At 40.8% G+C, this 26,499-nt stretch overlaps 2 protein-coding genes across 5 annotated transcripts in view; one reads left to right on the plus strand and one right to left on the minus strand.

The window, feature by feature from the left end:
• Positions 1-1,468, plus strand: part of chrna8 (cholinergic receptor, nicotinic, alpha 8) — a 56,018-nt gene extending 54,550 nt beyond the window's left edge. For both annotated transcript variants that reach the window (XM_038714325.1, XM_038714324.1), the window contains 2 exons: positions 26-135; positions 726-1,468. In XM_038714325.1, the coding sequence (XP_038570253.1) occupies positions 26-135; positions 726-1,322 (707 nt within the window). In that variant the 3' untranslated portion in view covers positions 1,323-1,468. The remainder of the gene's footprint in view (positions 1-25; positions 136-725) is intronic.
• Positions 1,469-11,552: 10,084 nt separating this feature from the next.
• Positions 11,553-26,499, minus strand: part of dnah6 (dynein, axonemal, heavy chain 6) — a 66,264-nt gene continuing 51,317 nt past the window's right edge. For all 3 annotated transcript variants that reach the window (XM_038714328.1, XM_038714327.1, XM_038714329.1), the window contains 11 exons: positions 22,969-23,115; positions 22,703-22,841; positions 20,149-20,268; positions 18,602-18,723; positions 15,263-15,392; positions 14,956-15,083; positions 14,520-14,705; positions 13,675-13,747; positions 13,307-13,458; positions 12,042-12,264; positions 11,553-11,831 (listed from right to left, as the gene is read on the minus strand). In XM_038714328.1, the coding sequence (XP_038570256.1) occupies positions 11,728-11,831; positions 12,042-12,264; positions 13,307-13,458; positions 13,675-13,747; positions 14,520-14,705; positions 14,956-15,083; positions 15,263-15,392; positions 18,602-18,723; positions 20,149-20,268; positions 22,703-22,841; positions 22,969-23,115 (1,524 nt within the window). In that variant the 3' untranslated portion in view covers positions 11,553-11,727. The remainder of the gene's footprint in view (positions 11,832-12,041; positions 12,265-13,306; positions 13,459-13,674; positions 13,748-14,519; positions 14,706-14,955; positions 15,084-15,262; positions 15,393-18,601; positions 18,724-20,148; positions 20,269-22,702; positions 22,842-22,968; positions 23,116-26,499) is intronic.

The following is a 26,499-nucleotide window of genomic DNA, read 5'->3' on the forward strand; positions in this document are numbered from 1 at the left end:
TCTTATATGTCCTTCTCCTCTTCAGCTCAGTACTTTGCTAGCACCATGATGATTGTGGGCTTGTCTGTGGTGGTAACAGTCCTGGTACTGCAGTTCCACCACCATGACCCACATGGAGGGAAGATGCCTAAATGGGTAGGTTAATATTAATCTTCAAAGCCCATAATTAATTAAATTATCACTACAAAATGTAGAATAGCCAATTCAAATTTCCCAAGGTAGGTAGGTGTATTATTTTCAAATAACCACACTGGTATCCTCAACTAATCATCTAGACAAGGCTGCTGCTCCCATTTGTTGGAGTAATAAAGAGACATCACAAAGGTTTGACTAATTCATACACAGCACCCTAAGTAAGCGTTAACAACACTCATTTTTTGTACTGTTTTGTAAGAGGCCATTACAAACAGGATTATTATTTTGTGATAACTGCGGTTATATATATATATTTTTAATTCATTTATTTTTAAGGTTTTAGTTTATTTTAAGGTTGACAAAGCTTTCGGTTTAATGAGGGTTTCACCCAAAAAATAAAAACAAAAGCACTTTATTAGCAAGATGATGCACTTTGAACCGTACAGTTACTAGGAAATAATGCAGTCCATTGGAAGGGGAGCCTCCGCACCTTCCAAGTCACATTATTTTGGCATTGTCATGTCACACTGTCAGAAGTAAGATTGGGTAGTAAAAGTTAAATTTCTATCTTGTTGCCTCTCTTCATCCAGGTCCGGGTCATCTTACTCAACTGGTGCGCTTGGTTTCTCCGCATGAAGAAACCCGGAGAGGAAAACAAAACAGCTGTGAGTTCTAGTAGCCCGCCAAACTACAAGTACTCCCACCCTCCTCTTCACCATACCAGCACCAGCAGCATTCAGATGAGCACTATACCAGGGCAGGCATCCACCCAGTCAACCACGACCAACGGGAACATGAACGTGTACTTTGGCTACCACTCGATGAGCACAGAAAATCCTGCTTTCCCACCGAGCACTGATTCAGGTGTGGTGGTGTGCGGTGGAGGAGGCGGGGGCGCCCATCCCAATGGCTCCTCCCCACATGACATCCATTCAGAACAGACGCGGACTTTGCTGCTGGAGCAGGTTCCAGAAATTTCCCTGATCCTGGAGGAAGTGCAGTACATTGCCAGGCGCTTCCGAGAGCAGGACGAGGGAGAGGCGATCTGCAGCGAGTGGAAGTTTGCTGCCGCGGTGGTGGATCGGTTGTGTCTGGTGGCCTTCTCCCTCTTCTCTATCATCTGCACCTTCACCATCCTCATGTCAGCCCCCAATTTCATTGAGGCTGTGTCCAAAGACTTCACATAAGGCTGACCTCGTCCCTCTCTGAGAGGAAAGAGAGAGGCAACAACTCTAACATTAAAAACCATGACATGATTAGAATTGTGCCACATAAACCTCCCTGCCATGTGAAGCCACACAGTTATTTCAGTTATTTTAAGTGTTGTTAGTTACAGAACATCAGAACCAAATCTTTCACTCTATCTTCATAGATTTGTTAGTAGCATATGGTTGTATGGATGAGATTTTTCCCATTAAAGGTGGCTCTCCTAGCTAACACCTTACATACAGCATGCCACGTAGGAGGTTGAGGCTACATGCAGTAGTTAATGATGTAGAAACTCTCTGCTGTACCATTGTTTACCTGCCACCACTTGGGCTTCACGTCTCATCAGTATATAGCCTACAGTTTATACTTCTTCCCTCCTAGCTCTTTCTCTTCCCTTTCATATTCCTAGTCTTTTTCTGTTCCTTTCCCCACTGTAGCGCTTCTCGTCTTCTAGAAACATCTAATTGTCTTCAGCAGTAACATATAGTACAGTCAATAGAGTTCAAAAAAACAGTTTTAGAAATCTTTTCTTTTTCTTTAAGGCCTGTATTCTAGTAATGCTTTTTGTATTTTGTAAATAAATGTACATCTTACTTTATCAATGTGGTGAAGTTGAGATAAAAAATTTTATATTAAGTTGGTGAATCAACTGACGTGTTAACTCAAAGCACTGGACACTTCTGTGTACTTCTTCACTTATCTTGTGTACTCTTAACTAGGGCTGCAACTAAGAATCATTTTGATTTTAAATTAATCTGCCAGTCATTATCTCCATTAGCCATTTTGTATATAAAATGTCAGAAAATAGTGTTAAAATGTCTGTTGTAATTTCCCATGGTGACGTATTCAGATTGTTTTACCCCATCAACAATTCTAAACTCAAGCATATTCAATTTACTACCATATGACAGTGAAAGCATATTTCTATTCCATTTGTTTCAGCTCTACTTTAAACATCTCCATCATGTCAGTCAATTTTTCGCATAAGTATTGGTTTCTCCCTTACTCACCCCTTTATTGCCTTTCAAGTCATCCTCATTATTTCCTTGCCCTACCTTTGTTGCCACTGATGTTCTCATTTCCTTCTTGCACAGCTTAGACCCAGGTTCTATAACCATAAATGTGAATAGAGAAAGCTTTATTTAGCATTACCAGTGAAAGTCATACTTAATTGTAAATCTTTGTACATCACTCATTCACTTCATTCGCAATGCATTTATCTTTTGAGATTAATTCAGTGTTTATATGACTTATGTGCTACACAATGTATTGCTGTATTCTGAGGAAAAATGAGTGATTGAAAGACAATATTTGTTCTTTAGATGGATGGTTAAATGGATTCTAGAGGGACATCACCCCAGTAGATGCATTTGGTACTAATCTTTTGTAGTGCAGAGTGGTTTTGTTCTAACTCACTAATACTCAGCCAAAGGCAAACACTTTCTTCTCTAATCTCTAGCAACAACATACAACAAGGATTACTGGGTGACCTTATGTAACAGATTTGTGTTAAATCTTGACTCTTCTCATCACCCGAGCGTCCACTCAGATCCTCAATGGTACAAGACTCATGTGAATTCGCAGTTTTATGCACAAAACTGAACTCCAGACTTCTCCAACTTTTGGCATTTGGCAATTTTAAGTGGAGTTTTCAGAGGAACCGAGGAAGAATGAAAACAACAAAATACAGTACACTGTGTGACTGCTGCTGAAAAAGTCACTGAGATTGAGTTCATGCTGTTACAGTTAATCAATGGGTCAAATGCAGACAAATAGCTGCACCTGTTGACCATTTCATTGTATGACTCAGACTGTAGAGCATTAAATGTCATATCCACTCATAATGGACAGACAGGAAAAGGGGAAACCAATCTTGACATGAGAGTACATGCAGTACTTTGCAGCGCTCTTTGTGTAGACAATGTTGCTTCACTTTTGATCCAGTTTTGGAGGGTTAGATGAAAATACCGACACCATTCTCATGTCTGGATGTAAAATGGGAAGCCACAGTCAGCAGCCAGCGGAAAACAAGAAGTCAGGAAGTCGGAAAATTAATTAGTTAGCTTTAGAGGTACCGCAAGGTGGATTTTGTTATGCTAAGCTAAGCTAACCAGCTTCAGACAGTAGCTACATATTTACCATACAAACATGAAAGTGGTATAAATTTTCTGGTATTACTCGTAAAAAAAACAACCAACCAAAAAACCTCATAAGCGTATTTCCAGAAATATTGTACTATTCCTCTAATACTGGTTCATTTGACATTGCACATTGTGTAGAAAATAGATTTTAAGTTGCAGGGGTCACACAGATGGTGACTGAAAGCTGAGCACTGCTTATTTAAGAGAACATTTTATTTATTTTTTAAGGAACGCAGGATCTTGGCTGCTGTAAGTATGTTGTGTAATAGATCGAGGAATAATGCAAAACCTCGATCACTGACTTATCTTGGAGAACAACAGTGGGAATGATGCTTTGTGGAATGAGAAGTGTCATTCCACATATATGCGACTTGGACTGACAACTGATGGCAAGCAAATATGTAGATACTTTGTGAGATAATCTGACCCATTAATATTGTTACTTATTCGTGTTGATGTCTATTCAGCATATGTTTTTTATATGACAAGCATTTATGGCACTGAGAGTTTGATGTGTGTCAAATGAAGAATCATGGAATCTCTCAAATGATACTGTGCTGAAAATATGAAAAGAGAATTAGGTGTTCAGGGTAAAAGATATTCTGTCAAAGCTATGTTGAAGGTGAAACCACACAACTGGCTCAAATAGCAGGGTTACAAATGTGAAATTCTATTGACAGATTTTAAAAAGTACACTTAAAATGAGAATGTGGACATTTGCTTTTGCCATGCAATCACAGGCTTTTTTTCTTTTCATCACCAGTGTTGTATTTTTGTCAACTTGAGTGTCTTTTTATTTGGTCTGTGCCTCTCTGCTCAGTATGGTTCATTCTCCTTTTGAAGGATATACAAAAATGCTCACTGTATATGACTATTTTGAGAAAAATAAAGGAGAAATGTGATAATTACCAATACTTGAGTGGCTGACATTTTACAATTCACTAAATAATACACTTAAAAAGGCTTTTGCTCACTGAAGTTGTCCAAGCTTCCTTGTTCTTTTGAACAAGCAAGGGACTAGGTTATAACAGGGTTGCTGTTGTCAATTTAACTGGACAGACAGTATAATGACAGCTTGCCATCTGATGTGCCTGCTTAATACACAGCATGTTATTGCCACAGTATCGTTCACACAGGGGCGGCTGTGGCTCAGGAGGTAGAGCGGGTTGGCTGTTAATCGGAAGGTCGGCGTTTCAATCCCGGCTCCCCCAGACTGCATGTCAAAGTGTCCTTGGACAAGATACTGAACCCCGAATTGCCCCTGGCGGTTGTTCCACCAGTGTGTGAATGTGTGTGAATGTTAGTTTCTGTTTGAGCACTTAGGCTCAGTGTATGTGTAAAAAGCACTTTGAGTAGTCGAAAAGACCAGATTTACATTCAGTGTAGTTATCAAATGTGACATTTCACAAAGAGAAAAATGTTTGACAAAAAAATCAAACTGTTCATTTTTCTTTCTTTAAAGAAAGCTTTAAAGGAATAGCTTGACATTTGGGGAACTGCCTACATAATTGCCTACAGTTATATGAGTAAATATAGCTGGGTGGCTTAGCTTAGCAGAAAGACTGGGAACAGCTAGCCTAGCTCTGTCCAAAGCTCCTCAAATCTACCTACCAGCACCTCTAAATTAATTGTTATATCCAATTTGTTTCATCTGCACAAAAACCTACCTTTCCCTCTGTCTCCAGTCTTTTTGATAAGCTAAGCTAACCAGCTACAAGCTGTTGTTTCGTATACACTGTAGGGGAGACTGGGTACAGTTGTAACACTTTTTGCTTTAGCAACTATAACTCGCTGATTTTATTAGCTTGAGTTCACAAACCTTTTTACAAAGTACCCACATTTGTTCACTAGAAACGAGTAGTCTGAGGGAGTAATTTGTTAATTTTCACGCATGCATGAATAGTCTTGGACTCTTACATTCACTCGTCACACGGCAGCTGCATGGGCTCCGTCAGCACAGGAAACAGAATTGATTAGTTCGCAACTCATAACTGTGGGTCTCTGAAATTTGAGTTGTTCATTTGTCATGTGACATCTCGGCTACAGGGCTGTGGTAAGCAGGCAGCACAGGAAACAGAATAGATTAGTTCACAACTCTCAACTGTGGGTCTCTAGGTTTGAGTCGTTCATTTGTCACGTGACTTCTCTGCCACTGGAGCAGACATGAACGTCTCGGGTTACGCATGTAACCCTTGTTCCCCGAGAAGGGGAACGAGACACTGCGTCGGTGACGACACTATGGGAACGCCTCTGGGCGTGGCAGGGCTGAATCATGAATGAAACTACTCCAATCCTATTGGTGTTGCCTGCTGAATAGAAAAAAGCTGATGTGTCCTGTGTGCCGGCGTGCTTATATACGCCTCCAGTTACGCCGTCACATGCAACCGTTATAGCAACACCAATAGGATTGGAGTAGTTTCATTCATGATTCAGCCCTGTCACGCCCAGAGGCGTTCCCAGAGTGTCGTCACCGACGCAGTTTGAGTTCCCTCGAAGGGGAACTATAGTCTCCTCTCCAAAACAAACGGACCTGGTCATTAAAACATTACAACACAGCCACATAGCAACGTTAACATTAGCCCTGAGGTGTGTTTACAGTTAACAGCTGATCCGGGTCCCCCAGAGAACACAACATAACTTTTACTTTTTATTTATCAACAGAGCCGTGCTGTTGTTTTCACAGCTCTTGACTGGTGAACAACCTGGCAGTGTTTGAGAGCGATGTGCTCATGTTTGTTTCTCTCTGTCTGCGGACCTGATGTGGCCCATTCTGCCTCCAGACTTGCCAAACTGCTGCATTTATATAATGTGTTTATTTCTTTGTTCCTCTCTCTGTGCTGGAATCCTTTTAAGAACTTGGTGGCTTTATCCAGATTATTATTAAATTGGTTGAATTTTAATAAGAGTGTGTTTATTCATATAGTGTGTCAAGCTTATTACTTCAATATATTTCCCGCAAATCTGATGTTAATTTATAGATTTTACTCATAGATAGGGACTTTAGGCTACTTTATGAATGAGCACTTTAGAGATATAATGATAGTAATTATAGTTATATATACATATATAGATGGTCTGGTTGTATACTCGGGAAAGATTTGAAGATTTGAGTCAGTCAAAAGAGTCACTTTTCCCATCACTAGTAACAAGTGGTAACATAACTGGAAGAGTTTTGCAATATAAACAGCTAAAAACTGAAGTGCAACCTTGCTCTGTTTGGGACTATGAGCTGCTCTTTATTGGAGCTGCTTAAGTTAACATGTGTGTGGATTAAAGATTTCTGCCTGCTCAATTTTGTTTTCATTTGGTTAAGCTTTCACATGCAGCACCAAACTGTGTCTACAGCCTACTGATAGCCTACAACCAGCAGAGCAATAACGTAGCCCAATGCACAGGAGAGTATAGGCCAGGTAGACTAAATATTATGAAATATCATTATATGAAGACGTTAGTCTCGTAATATTGGGATTTGTTGTGTCAGAGAACACAGATATGTGGGAGAGATTCTGAATGTGCAGAAAGTTTTGAACATGAGGAGAAAACCTGCTAAAACACAGGAGCTATTAAAGTCCAGCCCTGACAACCACCATGTGGTATCGGGAAGGAAGTAGAAATGATCACATGACTTCTATCTTATCTCTAATTGGGGGAATAGGTGATGTTATAACTCACCCCATGTCACAACCAGACCCAATCTCCCTACTAAAGCTCACTAATTACAGAAGTGTAAAATCAAACTGTGTATATAAATGCCCTGTTTCCACTCTTACTAAGTTAAGCTAATGGTTTTATGGCTCCTCAAAACTGAATGGACAAACATGAGAGTGGCATTAATCTTCTCATCTAACTCTGTCAAAGCAAATAAGCATATTTCTGTAAATGTCAAACTATTTCTATAAATCTGAAATGTCCAGCAAAGGTGTTTTGTGTATGGACTAGTTTGTTGCAAAATGACACAGTAAATGTAATAGAGGTATCAACAACTGAGCCCAGCATCTCTGATTCATGAAACCAGGAATGTCTCTGTATTGATTGTGGTTTTATTTCCCTTTTTTGACAAACAAGAACTGACACATTTTTATTAAAGAGGGAACTATTCATTTGATTGTAGCTAAATATTTACATCTCATATAGACTTAATTGAAACAGGGGTTGGGAACAGATAGCAGAAGTGCTACGTGTGTGTGTGTTCCATCATCAATTTGCTTTTCAGTTATATGTGCATGTGGCCAGACAGTGGTCTTAAAGTTTAAGTACAAGTTTCAAACTACTGCACAGCATTTTTAAGCTTCTCTGCACCCAGAGCAAACAGGTTAATGTGAGCTCAGATATGTGCACATGTAAGAGTGAGTCTTCAGCCAGAAAGACTCAGCAACCTTTTCCATTTCCCAGCAGGAATGAATGACTGAGATAGACCAAGTCAGGAGGGATCCAATCTCCTCACAGCCTGTGATTTTAGTTAGGACGTGTGGCAGCTCACACGCGCGCACACACACACAAAGACATGTATGTGCACGCTCGCGTGCGTGCGCGCAAACACACACACACACACACAAACACAAAATGCTCAGCAGAGTGATGACATGTTCAAATTGGTCAAATCTAATCTCAGGCTTCACTACACGCAGACAGACAGCTGTTTGTGGCTGGAATTGCACCCCAATGTATCACACACACACACACACACACACTCACACAGACAAATGCACAAACCTTTCATTTGTCAACAGGCCGAGCGATATGTAGACCCCACCCTACCTCTGCAGACTGTCCCAGAGCTGCTTCCCTTGAGTTACACAATCCTGGTGAGTAATATTTGCTCTGTTTGGTGGCACTGTTACCAGGTCAGCTGGAAAAGATCTACATGAACTTTGTTCAGTTAGTAAAATGTAAAGACCCCACTCCTGCCCCTCCTGCCTCATTCTGACCTGTATGTGAGCTGCATATAAGGGACTCCATCTTGTCATTTATCATCCTTATTCTGCAAACAGAACATGAATATGAGTCTGAATCATCATATCATAGTAGACCAGGCCCATATGTTTATGTCAAGCTCACTTATTAACATTATATTGCATTTGTTTATTCTGTACAAAAACCAAAGTGTAAAGAACACAGACTGTGATTTTATAGGGAGATTATGTGCTGGATTATTTCATTGCCTTTATGAGAAACTAAACTAACCAGCTGCTTACTGTAGCCTTTTGTTTTTCTCATCTAACTCTGAGCAAAGAAGGGAATAAGAGTACTTCCCAAAATGAACTATACCTTTAAATCTGACAGGGCCACTGTGACATTATTTGAGTGTGCGGCCAAAAATCTGAAAGTCACTGCTGTGGTGGAACTTTTAATGAAATCAATCGGCGTTGAATAACCCGTGTGACCTACACAGTCTAATTTGATATATGCAAACACTGAGTAATCACACATTTTCTGTTCAGCTCAGATGACCGTTGTCAACATCATTAAACCAAATTACAAATCATGCCAGTGAGAGCACAAGGCTGAAACCACTGCCAATCTGTGCATTTCATCATTACAAACATGCCGATTAGTTGTCAAATATTCATGTTTCACAGCTGTCCTGAATGTCCTACAGCTGTTTTCATCAATTATGTGGGCTTTATGTTTCAATCTCACACACTCTTATCATTTTTAATCTCTACTCCCCTTTTCTTTCCGCCTGATCCCCCCCATTTTCCTTTGGACCCATCTGTTTCAAACATCAACCATGTCCTCTTCCCTCTGACTTAATCCGCAGGGATGAAAGTGTGTGTGTGTGTGTGTGTGTGTGTGTGTGATGATAAAACAATGTTAATCTGGTTTCAGAGTGAGTGGGGCATGTAATCTCATTTACTTCTTCAATCCTTTTCCTCCCTCTTCATTATGACTTCTATCCTAATAACAGTACAGTTCATTCACAGATATTCATAGTGCATAATCTTGGCTCATAAAAGGATTGATGAGGAGAAAGGAGGTTAATAAAGGAGGTCAGGATGTCAGTGGATGTTGCTGTTGATAAGCAGCGGGAAATCATATAGGCTGAAGTCATTTGTGCATTCATTTCATATGCACTAGGAAGTGAACAAACTGAAAAGAATTGAACTGGATCACTGTGCTTTCCCACTGCAAGCAAAACATCAGGGTCTTTATTTTAGTGCAGAAACTGTCTGTTTTCACTATCCGTGATTAAACCTGTATGAAGGTGAGATTTAATAAATAGAAAGGTTTCACCTCTGAACTGACATGTCCTGATGAAGTGTACTTAAAAGCCCCCACGAAGCCAGACAACTCATCACCATTTACAGCTTTAGGGAAGCCTTTGCATGACATGCAACGCAATTGCCTCTGCTACAGATCCGAAACCTGCACAAAAATAGAGAGACAATAACCAAAGTGCATAGCAGTCTGTACATGTGGGATAGTGAAGGACAGAGGAAAAGATTGGGGGGACAGATATTGGAAAGTGTGTGATGAACATGTAGAAAAAGATGGGAAATCAGGTAAAACCTCTTAACAAAGCTGGGCATTGGTCAAACTTGTCATGACTCATATTTTCCCTCCCTCTTTCAGTTGATCGATGCAATGAAAAAACAAGATGTATATACCACATTTAACCATTGTATCACTGAATTTCAACTTTATGCCTACATGTTACACTACTTTACAGATGCTTTGACTCCGTTTTACAAGTTTCAGTGTGCAAAACTAATAATGTAAAGATCCAAGATAACTTGCTAAATACTTACAAATAAACACAAAATGTTTCCTTACATACAAAGTTCTCAGCCACTTTATATTAGCTCAAGTTTCAGTTGTCAACATGCGCCTTCAAGCATTTCTCCTTTATTATTTATTTTATTTATTATTACCCTGGTAAGCAGCATTACAGAATAGACACTAATTGCTTTACCACCACTGCAATAATGGAAATTAAAAAAAAGGACAAAAAATTTCTTTTAACATTGTACATTACATTGTCAAAATGTTATAACGTACAGATTGTTGTGCAAATTGTGGTTTACAGTAATGCTGCTTTCAGCTTTCCAATATTACTGTAGCTTATTGTACTTAAGATATTAAACTTAGTGACTGTTTAGTGGCCGTCTATTTTGTGACAAAACTGACGCAGTGAAGTCCAATAAAAATCATCATTTTGTCGTGTATGAATGAGGATTTACTGTGGTGTAACGTTGCGCATTACTGAATACGCTCTATAAAGTTTTAAAATTTGTGTGTTATGTGAGCTTTGGGGACAAAATTAGTAATATAGTATTTTGTTATGAAAACTTTATAACTTTATTACTGCAATAGGTAGTGAGAGACTTTGTCATATGTTTCTCATTTGTATCAGTGCTTTTAATAATTTATTGTTCTCTCTATAGCAACATGAGCTACTGCAGTTATTTTTTCTGCTGCTCCTCCCCACACCGATATTAAATAAAATGTTTATATATGCCCGTTCCTGCTTGCTGTTACAGGAGCAGTAAGGTGTGGAGGCGGCAGTGTGAGACGGAGACAGAGTGTGTCTGCACCCTGCCCCAGTACTGCAGTGGGTGCACTTAATGTGTTTGAAGAGCCATATTTTATGTTTGCACTGCATGCCCTAAGTGACACAAATAGGCTGCTGATGTGTGTGGGGGTTGTGGCGGAAACATTTCATCATTTGATGATCATCACTCCTCCTGTCTCATCTAATTCCTCTTAGCTATACTGTTTTTTTTTTCTTCATGAACCATTAACATCTATGTGTCTGGCCACCAATGTCCATTCATCTATCGGTTTCTATTCTGCCGTCTATCCGTCCATCTTTTCTCTCCCCAAGGCTACATGTGTACTGTAAATTTCTCTAAGCACATTCATCCAATGACTTACTGCACAGCATGAATGGACCTCTCCAGTACGAAAGTCTAGTATATGGTGTTAACACCGTGGAGACGGCGTGCCTCATCTTCAAAGATCTGGATGTACTGCACCGCTCTCATCTAGAGTCAGCAGGTTGAGACTGCACAGAACTGATATTACCTCCACGTCCACATACACAAGTCTACAAAGGAAGCAGATCACTTGGGGCTGAATAAGTGTTTATTACAATGTGAAGTAAGTGCACTTTCAGCATAAATCATGTCTGTGAAAATCTTTATAAATAATTCCACAAAAGATGGAATATTACTTCAAGGTTGTGCATAGAGGTATATGTTTCAGTCACATTTTACATTCCTTTTTGTCCGTGAATAAAAACTTAATCATCCAACTGGCACAGGAGGGCAGAGGCTTTTGATATCCAATAGTCGCTGGGTCGCTTGGAGGGAAGCATTACTGTCACAACAAAATTAGTTGAGTGGCCTGGAGGGAGACAGAAATGAAGGATGAGGGAAAACGTCAAATCAAATGAAGTATCCATTACATTGCTTACTGAAGACAGAGATGGTTCTAGACACCAAAAACAGCATTCAGTATAAAATGTATCAGTTACATGCCTTCAAATGTATAAACACAAATTGTTATCTAAACCAGTATGTGAGTGTGGGTCCCCAGAATGGACCCAGTAATTACCAGTGGTGGACAGAGTCCCGGCTCTGGCTGAGGTCTTGTACAGAGGAGCGTGGTAGAGGTCAGGCTCAGGCACGTAGTTCTGCTGTGGCTCAAAGTGCACCACTGGCAGCATAGCGTTCATCACTCGAGGTAATGCGTCCTCAATCACCATGTTGCCATCGTCCCAGCGACTGGAATCCATGAACATGCCGTGCACGAGGACACCGTCCTCCGGCTCTGGTAACTGTCATGTCCACGTATGACATGGAGCAGTGGTGAGTCAAAGATACATATTCGCAGTGATCAATCCTCTCTTTTTAATGCATCACTGTCTCTTTCACAGTAAATGTATGTAGCAATGGTGCACTCTCCTTTTAGACGCTGGGTTACCAACAAAAACAGATCATTTTCTTTGCCTTTGTATAATCTTTAAACAGCTATTTTATCAAAGCTTTATGGGTTTTATTTTCATTAGCTCAGAGTTGGCAGGATGGTTGAGCGATTTGTGAGGTTATCTGAGCTAGTGAGGTCAAATCATTTCCTGATTTGTGTTTGAGAGACACTTTAGGAGAACATGCTACTTGGATTTGTGACCCTGTGAGAAAATGAGAAGAGCATATCAAACCAATAAAATAACTGTTAAGTGCACCAGTGTTGCATTAAGAAATAGTTCTACCTTTTGGGAAATAAGCTTATTTAGTTATTTAAGTGAAATGTCACATTTCATGTAACTATATTAAACTATGCCTTCAAATAAAACTTGTAGATCATGAACTCAATTTAAGATGAGAACAGATATGAGGACTAGTTTAAATCTTCAAAAGTAAGTAAGTCAAAGTAAATAATTTGGGTGAAATGACTGTGATGGGACATGAACAACAGGAACTGTAAATTTGAGATGAATAAACTTAAGGAAATAATTTAAGGAAAACTTTAGCTGAGATGTGACTCTAGATAATACGTAATAATACGTACATGCAATACTTAGTATTGCATGTACGTATTATTACTTATATAGCATATAGCATTTATTATTTCTCCAATGTACATTTGTGATGTCTGCTGCCCTGCCGCATTCATGTGAGAATCTTTAATAATTTTTTTTTTAAACTATGTTTTTTGGGGAATTTTAATGCTTTAATTAGACAGCCGTCACCTAAAGAGATGACACTGAAATGAGGGGAGAGCGACAGGGGGAATGACACGGTTACTGGTCGGTACCTTAAAGTTGCAGCAGGGAATTCTCATCACATCACATACCAACAAAAACCCCGCCTTTCCAGTACCTCCTCATCCATGTCCAATTTAGTGGTGTTGGGTAGAGTGTGTAGGGCCTCACAGACTGCGACCTGGTCCCTATAAACTGGCACCATGTTGAAGCGGAAGTTGAGCTCATCAATGGGCAGATTGTAGTGCCTGGCATGATTCTGAAGCACCCCTGCAGGCCAGCAGGCAGAGCAGAACATGAAAAATGATTCTCTAGGGCATGTAAATAATGGCAACTAAAAGACTGTTGAGCAGTAAAAAGCTAATCATGCTGTTGTTTTGTATACTGGAAAGAATAATTAGTGATCATCATATTCTAGCAGCTTTGCAATTTGCCTAAGGTTCACTAAAAACGTGGAAGATGTTTTGGTGCTGCAGTTTTTTTTACCGGTAAGAAAGCCTTGAGGGAAGAAGAATCCTGAGATCCAGAAAGATCTGGGCTGACCATGCAAGATCCAAGTCTAGCAAAAGAGAGAGAGAAAGAAAGAGAGAGGTAATTAAAATGTGTGTCTTAAAATTACTTTTTTAATGTGGGATGTGTTCAGTTTTCAACAAGCCATTGTGCATAGCAGGCATCCTGTTACTTATGGGAGCTGAAAGGGACTCCATTAGGGATGGCACAGTGAGGTGGATCCTCTCTTCTGAAGTAGTGAACATGTGCAGTCCGACTCACTGGCTACCCATCACTTCATGAACTAATACAACTCCTCCCTGTTCATCCCTTTTGCATGTGTGTGGGTGGGTAAATTTTAGTGATTGTGCAACACGTGTTCAGACCAGTGTTACGGAAGAGCAGCTTATGTCAGGGGAGATGAACCAAATGCTAAAAGTAGTGTGTGTGAGTGTGAGTGTGAGTGTGAGTGAGAGAGAGAGAGAGAGAGAGAGAGACTGTGCCTCAAGTAAGAAAGCAGAATGTTCATGTATTATTAGTGTTTTGCGACTTGATGAGACAGCGCACACACGATCAAGAACACACACTAAGATACACTTGTATGCGCACACTCAGACACGCATATACACAAACACACACACACAAACCAGCGTGCATAGGGAGATCTCTCTGTCATGTCAGTGTGTGAGATAAAAGGACCCCCATGTTTTCACTCGTCTCTGACTCGTTTACATGCTTTTCTGTTATCTTTATTGAGACAAACAATCTTTAAACACAACTCAGTGTTATTTAGTGCCTAATATGCACATATGTGTGTCAGTATTTCTTTTCCTTTTCCATACCTGTATAAAGGAGGTCCGGAGGGCCAGGTCTCTGACCCAGGAGGCCAGGGGTTTGAGAGAAGGGTAGGCAGAGTTTGCCCAGTGGGTGGGAACCTGGTTGTTCAGGAAGCTTGTGTATATGAGGTCCATCTCCTCTGACATCACCACCAGACCAGCTATTGCCTTCTGCAGAGTGATAAGAGACATCTGGGAAGCACAAAAATCATCATACATCACAATGAGGTGGTGGAAAGGACTATGAAGAGCTCTAAAAATGCTTTTTATTTCTGATATGTACAATAAATATGTCTTAATACATAGTCAATGTGTAATTCCTCTAGCAGTGCTTGCTAATATCAATAGCTGACAGGAAATTAACTTTGACCAAAGCTGTTTTCTAGCAACACAACTCTACTGAAATATGTGTGTATTCATGGGTGCCAGTTATGTGTGTCACCCTGAGCACTCTCAGCAGATTGGTGAATCTCTTTGCCTCTTGGCCCAACACAGTTGTCAGGGAGTTAAGGCGGCCATTTTTGTCGCGGACAAACAGAGTTTCCACTGCCTCGTCCATGTCGAGGCGCTCTGCATACAGACAGAAAAACAGACAGGCAGAGAGACAAACCAATACACAGACAGAAAGACGGGTAGGCAGATAGACATGGAAAACCCAGTGTTAGATAATGAGATTACAAGGATGCACATCTCAACAATGACCAAAACTTTATGTGTCTGCATGTGTATCTGTGTGTTTGTGTATGTACCAGGTAGCTTGGATAAGATGGATTCAGCGAGCTCGCAGACTATTTCATCGTTACTTTTAGCTCCATGATGGGCTGATGAGCGAGGATTAACATCAAGTATGGTGTTGATTAAAGTCAGGGTTTCTTGGCGCTGTAGAGGCAGACACACACACACACACTTTCTATTTTACAGTTGCACTCTTAACTCCCTCTCTGAATAGAAATGCTTTTATAACCAGCTATAAACTGTATGGGTAGCACCAGATTAAATCATGAATAGGCCCATCAATAATGACCTTTACTATTAAAAATTAACAATTCAACACATTGCCCTTCTGCAGAAAAAAACTAAAGAAAATTAAAGCTGCAAGCATCGATGAGCGGGCCCAAACACCTCCCGCTCGTCGGGGTGTGCCGCACCTACGCAGCTGTCGCGTGGTATGACTTCTTTCAAGTCGGGGTGTGCTGCATCCGTGTATTCATTGTGTGTGTACTGTCATTTCCGCAAGGGAGGTAAGCAGTCGTTGAGTAATGGGTCGTGCTATAAGTTAACACTGCACATATCACACAGCTCTTAAAAAAAACGCTTCCTGTTTCATGGCAAGTAATTACTCACCAGGGTGACAGCATTTGGTAAGAACTCAGAAGTCTCACAATGTAACATCATTAAAGCATTATGGCTTTCCTGCAGAACTTGGAAATGGATGTGGTCAACCTATGTTATTCCTCACTGTGGACATTTTTAAGTATGCTAAGCATGTAAGTATGGTAAAAGTGCATTGAGGCATTAGGGGTAAAGTTTGAAACATGTCCTTTCGTGATGCCAGTAAGTGGCGTTGTCCCTATGAGTGGATATTGACATGCGAGACTCAAAGGGGCTGACATGTGAAATTTGGAACAGATCTGACCACGTCTAGTTCATTTACATGCTACTTCCTTTTCATGGCGAATCATCAAAATTGAATGCCATGCCATAGGCACACCGTTTGGTCAATCAAAAAAAGCTTTGCAATTTAACATTGCAAGGCCTTTAAGGTTGCGCTGCACACATTTGAAGACGATCAGGTAAAAGCTCTAGGACAAGTTCGTCAAAGTACGGAGCCTATAAAAAAAGTCAGTAAAATCAGACATTCAATTCAATATGGCCGACTTCCTGTTGGGTTTAGCATATGGCTCCCAGAGACCTTTTTTAAAGTCCCGGCATTCTACACGTGCCTATAAATTTTGGTAGCTCTAGGTGAAACACACAGCCGAGGCTGCTCATTTGAAATCTTGTAGGGGGCGCTATAGAGCCGTTTTTCTAAACATGCTCTTGAACAGTATCAGACAACAGAACACACCCATTGTGATGTCTTGGTTAAAGTTTTGTGAGATTTCAAGCATCCTAAGCCTCTCAAAATTCAGCTTCCTGTGTTTCATGGCAAATAACGCATTTCCATGGAAACACCGTTTGACATTTAAGAGGTGGTATTATGCTTTTTGGCTTTTCCCCTCTCCTTTATTGAGTTATATATCTTTTTTGTGCATGCAACAGATTTGCAAAGTGAAAAAGCCCAAAGTCCAGCCCAAAGGGAGTTCCCATCTCCCACAGAAAGCTCTGCTCTGAACTGCTTGAAAACAGCTCGTTTGTAGTCCAGCCCCTTCACTTCCTTGACTTTTGACATCACAATGGAAACGCGTCATAAAGCTTGCCAAGCAGCTAGCGGGGTCAGGCACGCCCTTAAACCAAGCCAGTCTGAGCGGAGGCCCTTTGGCTCGACTCGCCTTTGTTTGGTTTTCCATTGTAGAAATGTTGCACCTGTACCTGCTTCAGGGTACTTTTTTCGTATCACCTCACCTCCGTTGAGGTTCCAAGCAAGCTGAGGGATACTAAAACGTAACGTGAAAACACGACAGACTGCTGATTGGTCAGAGAGAATCACTATTCACTGCATCATCATTGTGTGCACCAGACAGAGGCCAGCTACAGAAAGTTTTATATTTTACAGTTTTCGTATGGAATTTCATCACTAAATCCACTTCTGAGAAGTTTTTGAGGTGAGAAATCAGCTGTGTAGATTTCGAATATTGACACTTTTACGAGAAGTGATGGCGGAACAAAAATGTGCTTGAATATTTTCGGAGTTGAGGAGCTGCCCAACTCAGCTCAAGTGACTGCGGGGGAAGCCTGTGCCGACCCGCGGGAGGAGCGTGTGAAGCCGGCCAGCCGCCCGCTCACAGAGCCCTCTGCTCCCACCGTCACACAGACTGCTGCAGCAACAACGGCAGAGCAAAACACAGCTGGAAGGTTTTCATACAGCTTATCTGTCTACATTCTGTCTACATTCTGAAGAATGTTGAAATGTTTTAACTTAAAAAACAGAAAGCTGTGTGGATCGCTGGTGTGTGTGTCGCATTAAACATTACGTCGCGGCAGTTGTCGTCGCTTTGACAACAAGCTATGTACTATCTCTGGGTACTACCTGTAATGGAAAACGGAGCAGGGCCGAGTAGAGTCGAGTCTATCGATTTGCGCTATGGTAGCATTTTTTGGCAAGGCAGCATAGATCGTCAGAACACCAGTATCAGTTCAACATTTAGTCCTACTGGACCGACTGGATATTGGCATATAGATGTCTTCGAGGCGGGACTCTTATCAAGCATGTGAAGTTTGGGGCAGATCTGACCATGTTCAGCCGATTTACACACTATTTCCTTTTTCATGGTGAATCATCAAAATAGAACGCCACGTCATGCCACGCCATAGACACGCTTGATCAATCTAAAAAAGCTTAGCAATTTAACATCGCAAAGGTGCTGGCATGACACAGCCCACATTTGAAGTCGATCTGATCAAATCCCTAGGAGGAATTCGTTATAATACGGAGGGTGTAAATGGGTTTAGGGTATGGCTCCAAGAGGCTTATTTTTAAGTCTGGACACGATACATATACCTACCAAGTTTGGTGAATGTAGGCCAAAGAGAAAGGAGGGGGCTTTGGTTTTGAAAAATTCTAGGGGGTGCTATCGAGCCATTTATGTGTGCCTGTGCCCCGGACCCATAATTTTCACCAGTTCGGACGGGAGTGCCAATTTATACAACTTTTCATGCACGTTAACCCCCCCCAAAAATGGGAATAGAAATAATAACAAACACAATAAGGACCTCACACCGGTCACTGTTCGGGCCCTGATGAAAACAAACAATAAGTCAATTAGTTTACGATATCTGCTCATATGATTCTATCATAAAGGGGGGAAAGAAATCATGTACAATCCAATCATATATCTTTAATGGTGGCAGATGACAGGAAAAAAAGCAGAAAGATGGGGAATTAGAGAGTTTTTGCAGATGTGTATGTTATTTCTGTTGTTCCTTACCTGGAAGGCCAGGTTGGCATTCTCATGCATTCCGAAGACCTCGGGATCATCTATGATTGGAAGTCTCTCAATATACTTCTTATATTGCTCTAATTCATCCATCTCTGGGGCATAGTAGATACCTTGAATACACAAGCGAGACAACCTTTCATACAAAGAAAATATACCGTATATGAGCATACACTGAGACAAATAGATTTTTGCAAACACACACACCTGCTAAATTGAATTCCACTATACACTCACCTAAAGGATTATTAGGAACACCATACTAATACTGTGTTTGACCCCCTTTCACCTTCAGAACTGCCTTAATTCTACGTGGCATTGATTCAACAAGGTGCTGAAAGCATTCTTTAGAAATGTTGGCCCATATTGATAGGATAGCATCTTGCAGTTGATGGAGATTTGTGGGATGCACATCCAGGGCACGAAGCTCCCGTTCCACCACATCCCAAAGATGCTCTATTGGGTTGAGATCTGGTGACTGTGGGGGCCATTTTAGTACAGTGAACTCATTGTCATGTTCAAGAAACCAATTTGAAATGATTCGAGCTTTGTGACATGGTGCATTATCCTGCTGGAAGTAGCCATCAGAGGATGGGTACATGGTGGCCATAAAGGGATGGACATGGTCAGAAACAATGCTCAGGTAGGCCGTGGCATTTAAACGATGCCCATTTGGCACTAAGGGGCCTAAAGTGTGCCAAGAAAACATCCCCCACACCATTACACCACCACCAGCAGCCTGCACAGTGGTAACAAGGCACGATGGATCCATGTTCTCATTCTGTTTACGCCAAATTCTGACTCTACCATCTGAATGTCTCAACAGAAATTGAGACTCATCAGACCAGGCAACATTTTTCCAGTCTTCAACTGTCCAATTTTGGTGAGCTCTTGCAAATTGTAGCCTCTTTTTCCTATTTGTAGCGGAGATGAGTGGTACCCGGTGGGGTCTTCTGCTGTTGTAGCCCATCCGCCTCAAGGTTGGGCGTGTTGTGGCTTCACAAATGATTTGCTGCATACCTCGGTTGTAACGAGTGGTTATTTCAGTCAAAGTTGCTCTTCTATCAACTTGAATCAGTCGGCCCATTCTCCTCTGACCTCTAGCATCAACAAGGCATTTTCGCCCACAGGACTGCCGCATACTGGATGTTTTTCCCTTTTCACACCATTCTTTGTAAACCCTAGAAATGGTTGTGCGTGAAAATCCCAGTAACTGAGCAGATTGTGAAATACTCAGACCGGCCCGTCTGGCACCAACAACCATGCCACGCTCAAAATTGCTTAAATCACCTTTCTTTCCCATTCTGACATTCAGTTTAGAGTTCAGGAGATTGTCTTGACCAGGACCACACCCCTAAATGCATTGAAGCAACTGCCATGTGATTGGTTGATTAGATAATTGCATTAATGAGAAATTGAACAGGTGTTCCTAATAATCCTTTAGGTGAGTGTATTGTATATAAGTGTCGGGGCTATTTTGTCCATGCCTTGTATACATACAGAGGGAGAGAAGGAGAGAGCTTAAGATTTAAAAATACCTGATGGGGAGTAGGTATAGCTAGGCTCCAGGGTTTGAGGCGAGAAGAAGCCCTTGAGGACTGTCCTGAGGCAGCGTTGGTCCCAGGCATCGGTCACTCTGCCTCCATATGTGATCTCACCTGGGGAGACAGAAATCCTATAACGTTATCAGTCTGCCTCACTGTTTCTTTGTAACTGTTAGAGGTGGTGGTGGTTTTAACGACCACCCTTGCTTGAGTCCAAGTTTGGGTTTGAGTCTGGAGTGCCACACTCAAATCACATGATAGGACGATAAAACACTTAAGATATTAAGTATTTATGAAAAAACGACTTTTTCCACCAGTAGCATGTTTTATAAATTTGACAAATAGACACAGAGCCTGTCTTTTGGATTTTTCCACCCTTGATTGCTTTTTAACAGCAGCAGGTGCACCGCATGTGGAGGAGGCTTGTTAATGACGTGGCCTATCGAAAAAATCAAAACCAACAGTTTTGATGTACCGAAATATATCTGCACTGGTGTGTTCACTGTTGCTTTATTGGGTTTGGGCTTGTAAAATATCAGATAACAACTCTCTGTGTGTTTCTCTGCAAAATGCTAAAATTTGTTAACCAAATATACCTGGGCAGCTCACCCAAATAAAGTCTATATGTGGGAAACACTGACAAGTTGACAAACCAGACTAGGATGGCGGTTAGAGGTACAACTACACGTAAAAAGACATAAATAACAATGTGATTGCAGTCACACATTTTTATTGAGGGGTGTCAGGACTGTCTTGAGCTCTTTGACTTCTCATGTAATAATGCACAGCACAGAGAGACAATGACATTAAGACACATGAGAGGAAAGGAGTTGTAAAAGGGCAGGCATGGTTGGAGGGTAAATATAACCAAAGAGCAAAAAAGGAAGATGAAGTTGAAATTTTATATTTAACATTAATAATTCCACAATTAAAATCCATACTTTCTGTAAAGACATGGTTATGTAAGACAGTAAGGAAGGAAGTGAATAATCAGACAAATCTCTGCTGAAGCCTTTTGTAAGCTGCAGGCGTGTTAAAGCTGGCAGAACCTTTTTTGCATCAGAAGAGAGGAAATGCTCTTTCTAAAAGAGGAAAGGCAATATCATGCTTGGTTTGAGCCCAAATTGTTTCCCTCAAAGACTGTGCAGCTCTGGCACACAAGGACTGATAAATTTAAGGATTAAACTAATAACACACTAGTCTAATAACAACAATGAGAGGCAGAGTGGCACACTCCACTGAGAATGAACGCAGCACATAATCATTTGAAGGTGTAATTGAAAATTGCATCAGGGAAACAAATGAACTTAAGAGATATGATGAGTATTGTTAATGAAAGGGATCCCTCCCTCTTCTTTATAATAAACTTGTAGACGTCTGTTATGGAAGTCCAGGTCAACAGTAATAAATTGACATAATTAAATTCAATTGCAATTCCGTTGGGCCCAGAATACAATGAAAAAAATAAAACTACTTTAAAAAAAGTTTTTAATTTCACGTTTGAAAATGCAATGCCAAACAAAACAAAATTAATTTTTTTTTAACTCCTTTGACAAATAATTTTCACCTCTAAAGCATAACCCAGCTACACTGTTATGAACTGAACTGTTATGTGTGGCATTTTCATTTTCAAATTGGTAAACAATGTGCTTTTTTATTACAAAATGAAATTTAAATGGAAAAGGAAAACTTTATTTTAATTTCAATGATGTCAGGATATCTGCAAGGTTTCTGAGGATATGACAACTTCTTTTATTTGAATGAAAAGAAAATAGACCAGTTTATTATTATTGTGGTGCTGTTGAATTGTATTGTGTTATTCTGGGACTAATAGAGATAAAAAAAGGGGTTGGACGGTCCCTTCTACCATGACATATGCTCTGATTTCTCTACTCTCACTACTTCGTATTACGGGACTTCATGTTTCCACATTTTGATTTCTTCATCTGCTGTGTTTGACATAGAAAAAGAGCTTTTCTGTGCATAAGAACATCTGTTCTTTTCATTATATTTCTATAAACACAAAGCCAAGGGGAAGAGAGCAGCGAAAGTTCACTGAGTGAACAAACACGGGATCACAGCTGCAGAACAGAGTGAAACAGAGTGTTACAGAACTCCCCTGCTTTGTGAAATCAGCACACATTTTGCTATCCCCATTTCACAGGATGCTAAAAATGTGTGTGCTGTTGACAAAACAACAGTGTGCTCCCTGTTCCACACACTGGCAACACAACAAACATGCTAGTCTTAGTGACAGAACGAGGCATTTTTTCCATACTTCCTGCCTTGTTTAAAGCCAAACGGTCTGAAATTTCATGTAATGCTTTATACATTGCACTTTACAATGTTTTTCAAATCCAAAAGAATGTGTAATATATATATAGAAAGTGATATTGTTGCAATACACTGTAAAACAAAACCAGCCACACACACACACACACACATCCCCAAATACATCAACTTGTGCCGTACACGTATGCCTTTGTGCATTTAGAGATGGATCTTCATGCAAATACCCAAACTTATCTCTGTGTGTAGGCTTCCCTACCAGTGATGTAGATGAGAGCGTCCCAAGGGATGGTGCCATCTTTGCAGTAGAGGTTGAGGTTGAGTAGAGCACACTCCCTGTCACTGTCGTTAAACTCATAGCGGATGTTCCAGCCCAGAGGACCAAACTTCTTTCGCTCCTAATGCAAAACCAGACACAGATAAGGACATATGTAGTAGTACAGGCACATACCCACACAAACACATACAACAGCACGCAAAGCCGAGATGTTTAAGCATGTGTGAGGTTTGATGAGACTTTGCAACCTGGATGATTGCGTGGAAAAAGCAGATTCCAAACACGATCTTCCTCCACTGGCGTCCCAGGACGTGGTTTTCGAAGAAACTGCTGGAGATCTCTGTGAAGGCCCGTCGCATGTTGGCTCGCAGGCCTTTAGGAGGCTCATTAGTCACCTAACAGCAACAACAACAACACAGGACATAACCACAGTAAGTTCTACTCAGACTGCCAAAAATCCTGGAGCCCTCCCGGGGGTCAGGCTTTTCCTCCTTATTGTTCAGGCAGTCAGTAAGCCTAGTTAAAATACATGAAGCTCTCATATGCAGGTCTCCCTCATGAAAACTTATTCCCAATTTCTGTTTTGTCGCTCCAAAACCTGGATAATCAACTGTGATTTAAGTCTATCATGTCATGCGTCTCTGCCAGTTTCATGTGTTTTCCTGCCAGACTCTTGGTACTTATGGTTTTATTGGGATTTTTGGTTTTTATTTGGACATCAATGCTTGGATAATTTTGTCATTTTCTGTTTGTGGATTACTTCCATTTGGACTATCCCTCACCATGAATGGAAGTTGTTGCTCTCACTTTTTTGATAAATACTAATAACTGAATCCATTCAGCCGCGTTGTCTGCCTTTTGGGTCTGATTCCTTGCTCCATTGTGTCTGCATTATCGCAGACTGTAAAGCTGATGATACACGGAGCAACTTTTAGAGCAATAGTGCTGGGCAACGTTGCCGTCAGTGGTAATGAGTAAAGATTACTACCGTAATCCCCTTCCCCCACCACTCCACCACCCACCCCGCACTGCCGCTATCTGCTCAAAACAGTCGGACTTGCCACTAGCAAGACTGCCCAGCAACAAAATAAGTTATATAAGAAAATAACCCCTGGTGCAGACCATTTCCACAGCAGCATTCACTAAGGGAAAAGCAATCATGGATTACTGTTCCAAATGTTTTTTTAAAGTCTGTGTGTAGAAATATATCATAATAATATATTACTGATGTTTTCACACCCACGAACATTGAGAAAGATTAGACTACAATGCAATTTCTTTCACTGGAGGCCTAACATACCTGAGGCTGCATACACAATGTATATTTTAACTACTATGAGCTCAGATTACACTATATGGCATGTCCATACTGTTCCTGTCAAAACTTACTTATGATGCTGCTGTGCAGCTCTTTTCACATTGAAACAGTATGTATTTTAACTATGTGACGTTTATGCACCAGAATACCAACAGCAGATTCCTTGTATCTCGAAAACTTACTTGACAATAAACCTGATTCTGAATGACAGCAGCAGCCACTTTTTTTTAACTTTTCACAGAAGTAAGAGCTGGTGCTGCCACTAAAATGATTTGTGAATTGATTCCAAAAACGTAGCAGGGTTAAAATTAGGACTGATGAGAATGTTTTGACTGTGATTACTCTCGTTCCTTGCTATTATTTCAGGTTCTTCTGACGTTTATCCAAGATGATGTACCATTTACACTGATAACATATTTCAACTTGCTGATTTGTGCTGCCATCCACTATTAACAAGTGTGCTCATTGCATTTTAAGCAGCAAATAGTAGCCCAACAGTTGTTTAATGTCTGCTGATGAAGGCATGTGCTCACTCCTGGTTCTCCTGGACCTTAGCGCTGCTTTTGACACCATTGATCACAACATCATGCTAGACAGACTGAGGCACTGGGTGGGGGTCTGTAAACAACTATGTCTCTTCGTTCTGTCCAGTTAAATATGGTGTGCCTCAGGGGTCGGTCTTAGGACCCATTTTGTTTTCCTTGTATCTGATTCCCCTTGGACATATTAATAATAATAATAAATTTTATTTATAACGCTACAGTAAGTGCTACAGGTTAGAAAAACAAAACAAAAATGAGCAGTTCTTTAGGGAAAAAAAACATTTAAAGGGGACTTTTTTAAAAACAGTCAGTGGATTGAGGCGCCCTCAAAGTGCCAGGGAGGGCATTCCACAGATGTGGGGCAGCAGCACAAAATGCCCTATCTCCCATTGTCCTGAGTCTGGTTCTGGGTATGTGGAGGAGGTTTGAGTGAGTGGAGCGAAGGGAACGGGTTGTGTTTTGTGGTTTGATAAGTTCTTTGAGGTGGGGGGGGGGGGGGGGGCATGTCCATGGATGCACTGATGTGTGAGGAGGGAAACCTTGTACTCAATCCTGGTGGAGATGGGAAGTCAGTGGAGTGAGTGGAGAATGGGGGTAATGTGCTCATGTTTCCGCACTCTCATCAGGATCCTAGCTGCAGAGTTTTGAATGTACTGAAGCCTCTGCAGACTTTCTAGGAATCCCAATGTTACAGTAGTCCAGTCTGGGGGAGACAAAGGCATGAACCAGCTTTTCGGCATCTGGAGTTTGGAGATGTTACGGAGGTGGTAGAGAGAGGTCTTGCATAGGTGATTTATATGGGCTTCAAAAGTGATTTGGGAGTCCATTTTTACACCAAGATTAGTGACTGTTGATGAGAGGGGGATGTTGGTGCCAGAAAAGGTGATGCTGGTTATAGATGATGATTTGGTCTGGTGAGGAGTTCCACTTATTATCCATAAACATGGTATTTCTTTTCATATTTAGGCTGATGACACACAAATGTACTTGCCCGTCAGATCCACAGACCCTGGAATGCTGAGTTCACTTAACAACTGCCTTTGTGAAGTTAAAAAATGGATGTCAAATACTTTCCTCCAGCTGAACTCAGACAAAACAGAAATCCTGGTCATTGGGTCTCAGCAGATGGCAAATCAAATACTGCCATCTGCTGGTTCCCCAGTAAATCACATTAAGCCTGTTGCAAAGAACCTTGGTGTTTGGTTTGATAGTAATTTAAATTTCGAGCAGCACACCACAAAGCTTGTTCAATCATGTTTTTATCAACTTAGAAATATAGCAAAAATTCAATCTATGTTAACTTTTAAGGACACCGAGACAATTTTACACGCCTTCATCTCATCACGCCTGGATTATTGCAACAGCCTTTTCACCTGTTTAACCCAAAAATCTACTGATTGACTCCAGACTGTCCAGAACTCAGCTGCCAGGCTTTTAACCAGAACAAAGAAATATGACCACATCACCCCTGTTTTAGCTTCATTACACTGGCTCCCAGTATGTTTTAGAATTGACTTTAAAATTTTATTGATCACTTTTAAAGCTCTTCATGGCCTCTCTCCTTGTTATATTTCTGAACTTTTAGTCCCATACACACCAGCACGTACCTTGAGATCCTCGGGCAGAGGTCTGTTGTCTGTTCCAGAGTCTCGACTGAAAACTAAAGGGGACAGAGCGTTTGCTGTCAGGGCCCCGAGGCTCTGGAACAGCATGCCTGAGGAAATCAGGTCAGCTGAGTCAGTGAACTCTTTTAAGTCCCTTCTTAAAACATACTTTTATAGGAGAGCCTTTCCCAATCTTATTTGACTTTATTTTATCCCTTTTATTTTATTCTATTTTACTTATTATTTTATATTTATCTTAAACATGTATTTTATGTCCTATTTTTATGTATTTTCTTGTATTGTTTTTGTATTATT

The sequence above is a fragment of the Micropterus salmoides genome, unplaced genomic scaffold, assembly GCF_014851395.1.
Source record: "Micropterus salmoides isolate LMB-PRFRI ecotype aquatic unplaced genomic scaffold, ASM1485139v1 Ms_hic_scaffold_12, whole genome shotgun sequence".
In the NCBI taxonomy this organism is placed as follows: Eukaryota; Metazoa; Chordata; class Actinopteri; order Centrarchiformes; family Centrarchidae; genus Micropterus; species Micropterus salmoides.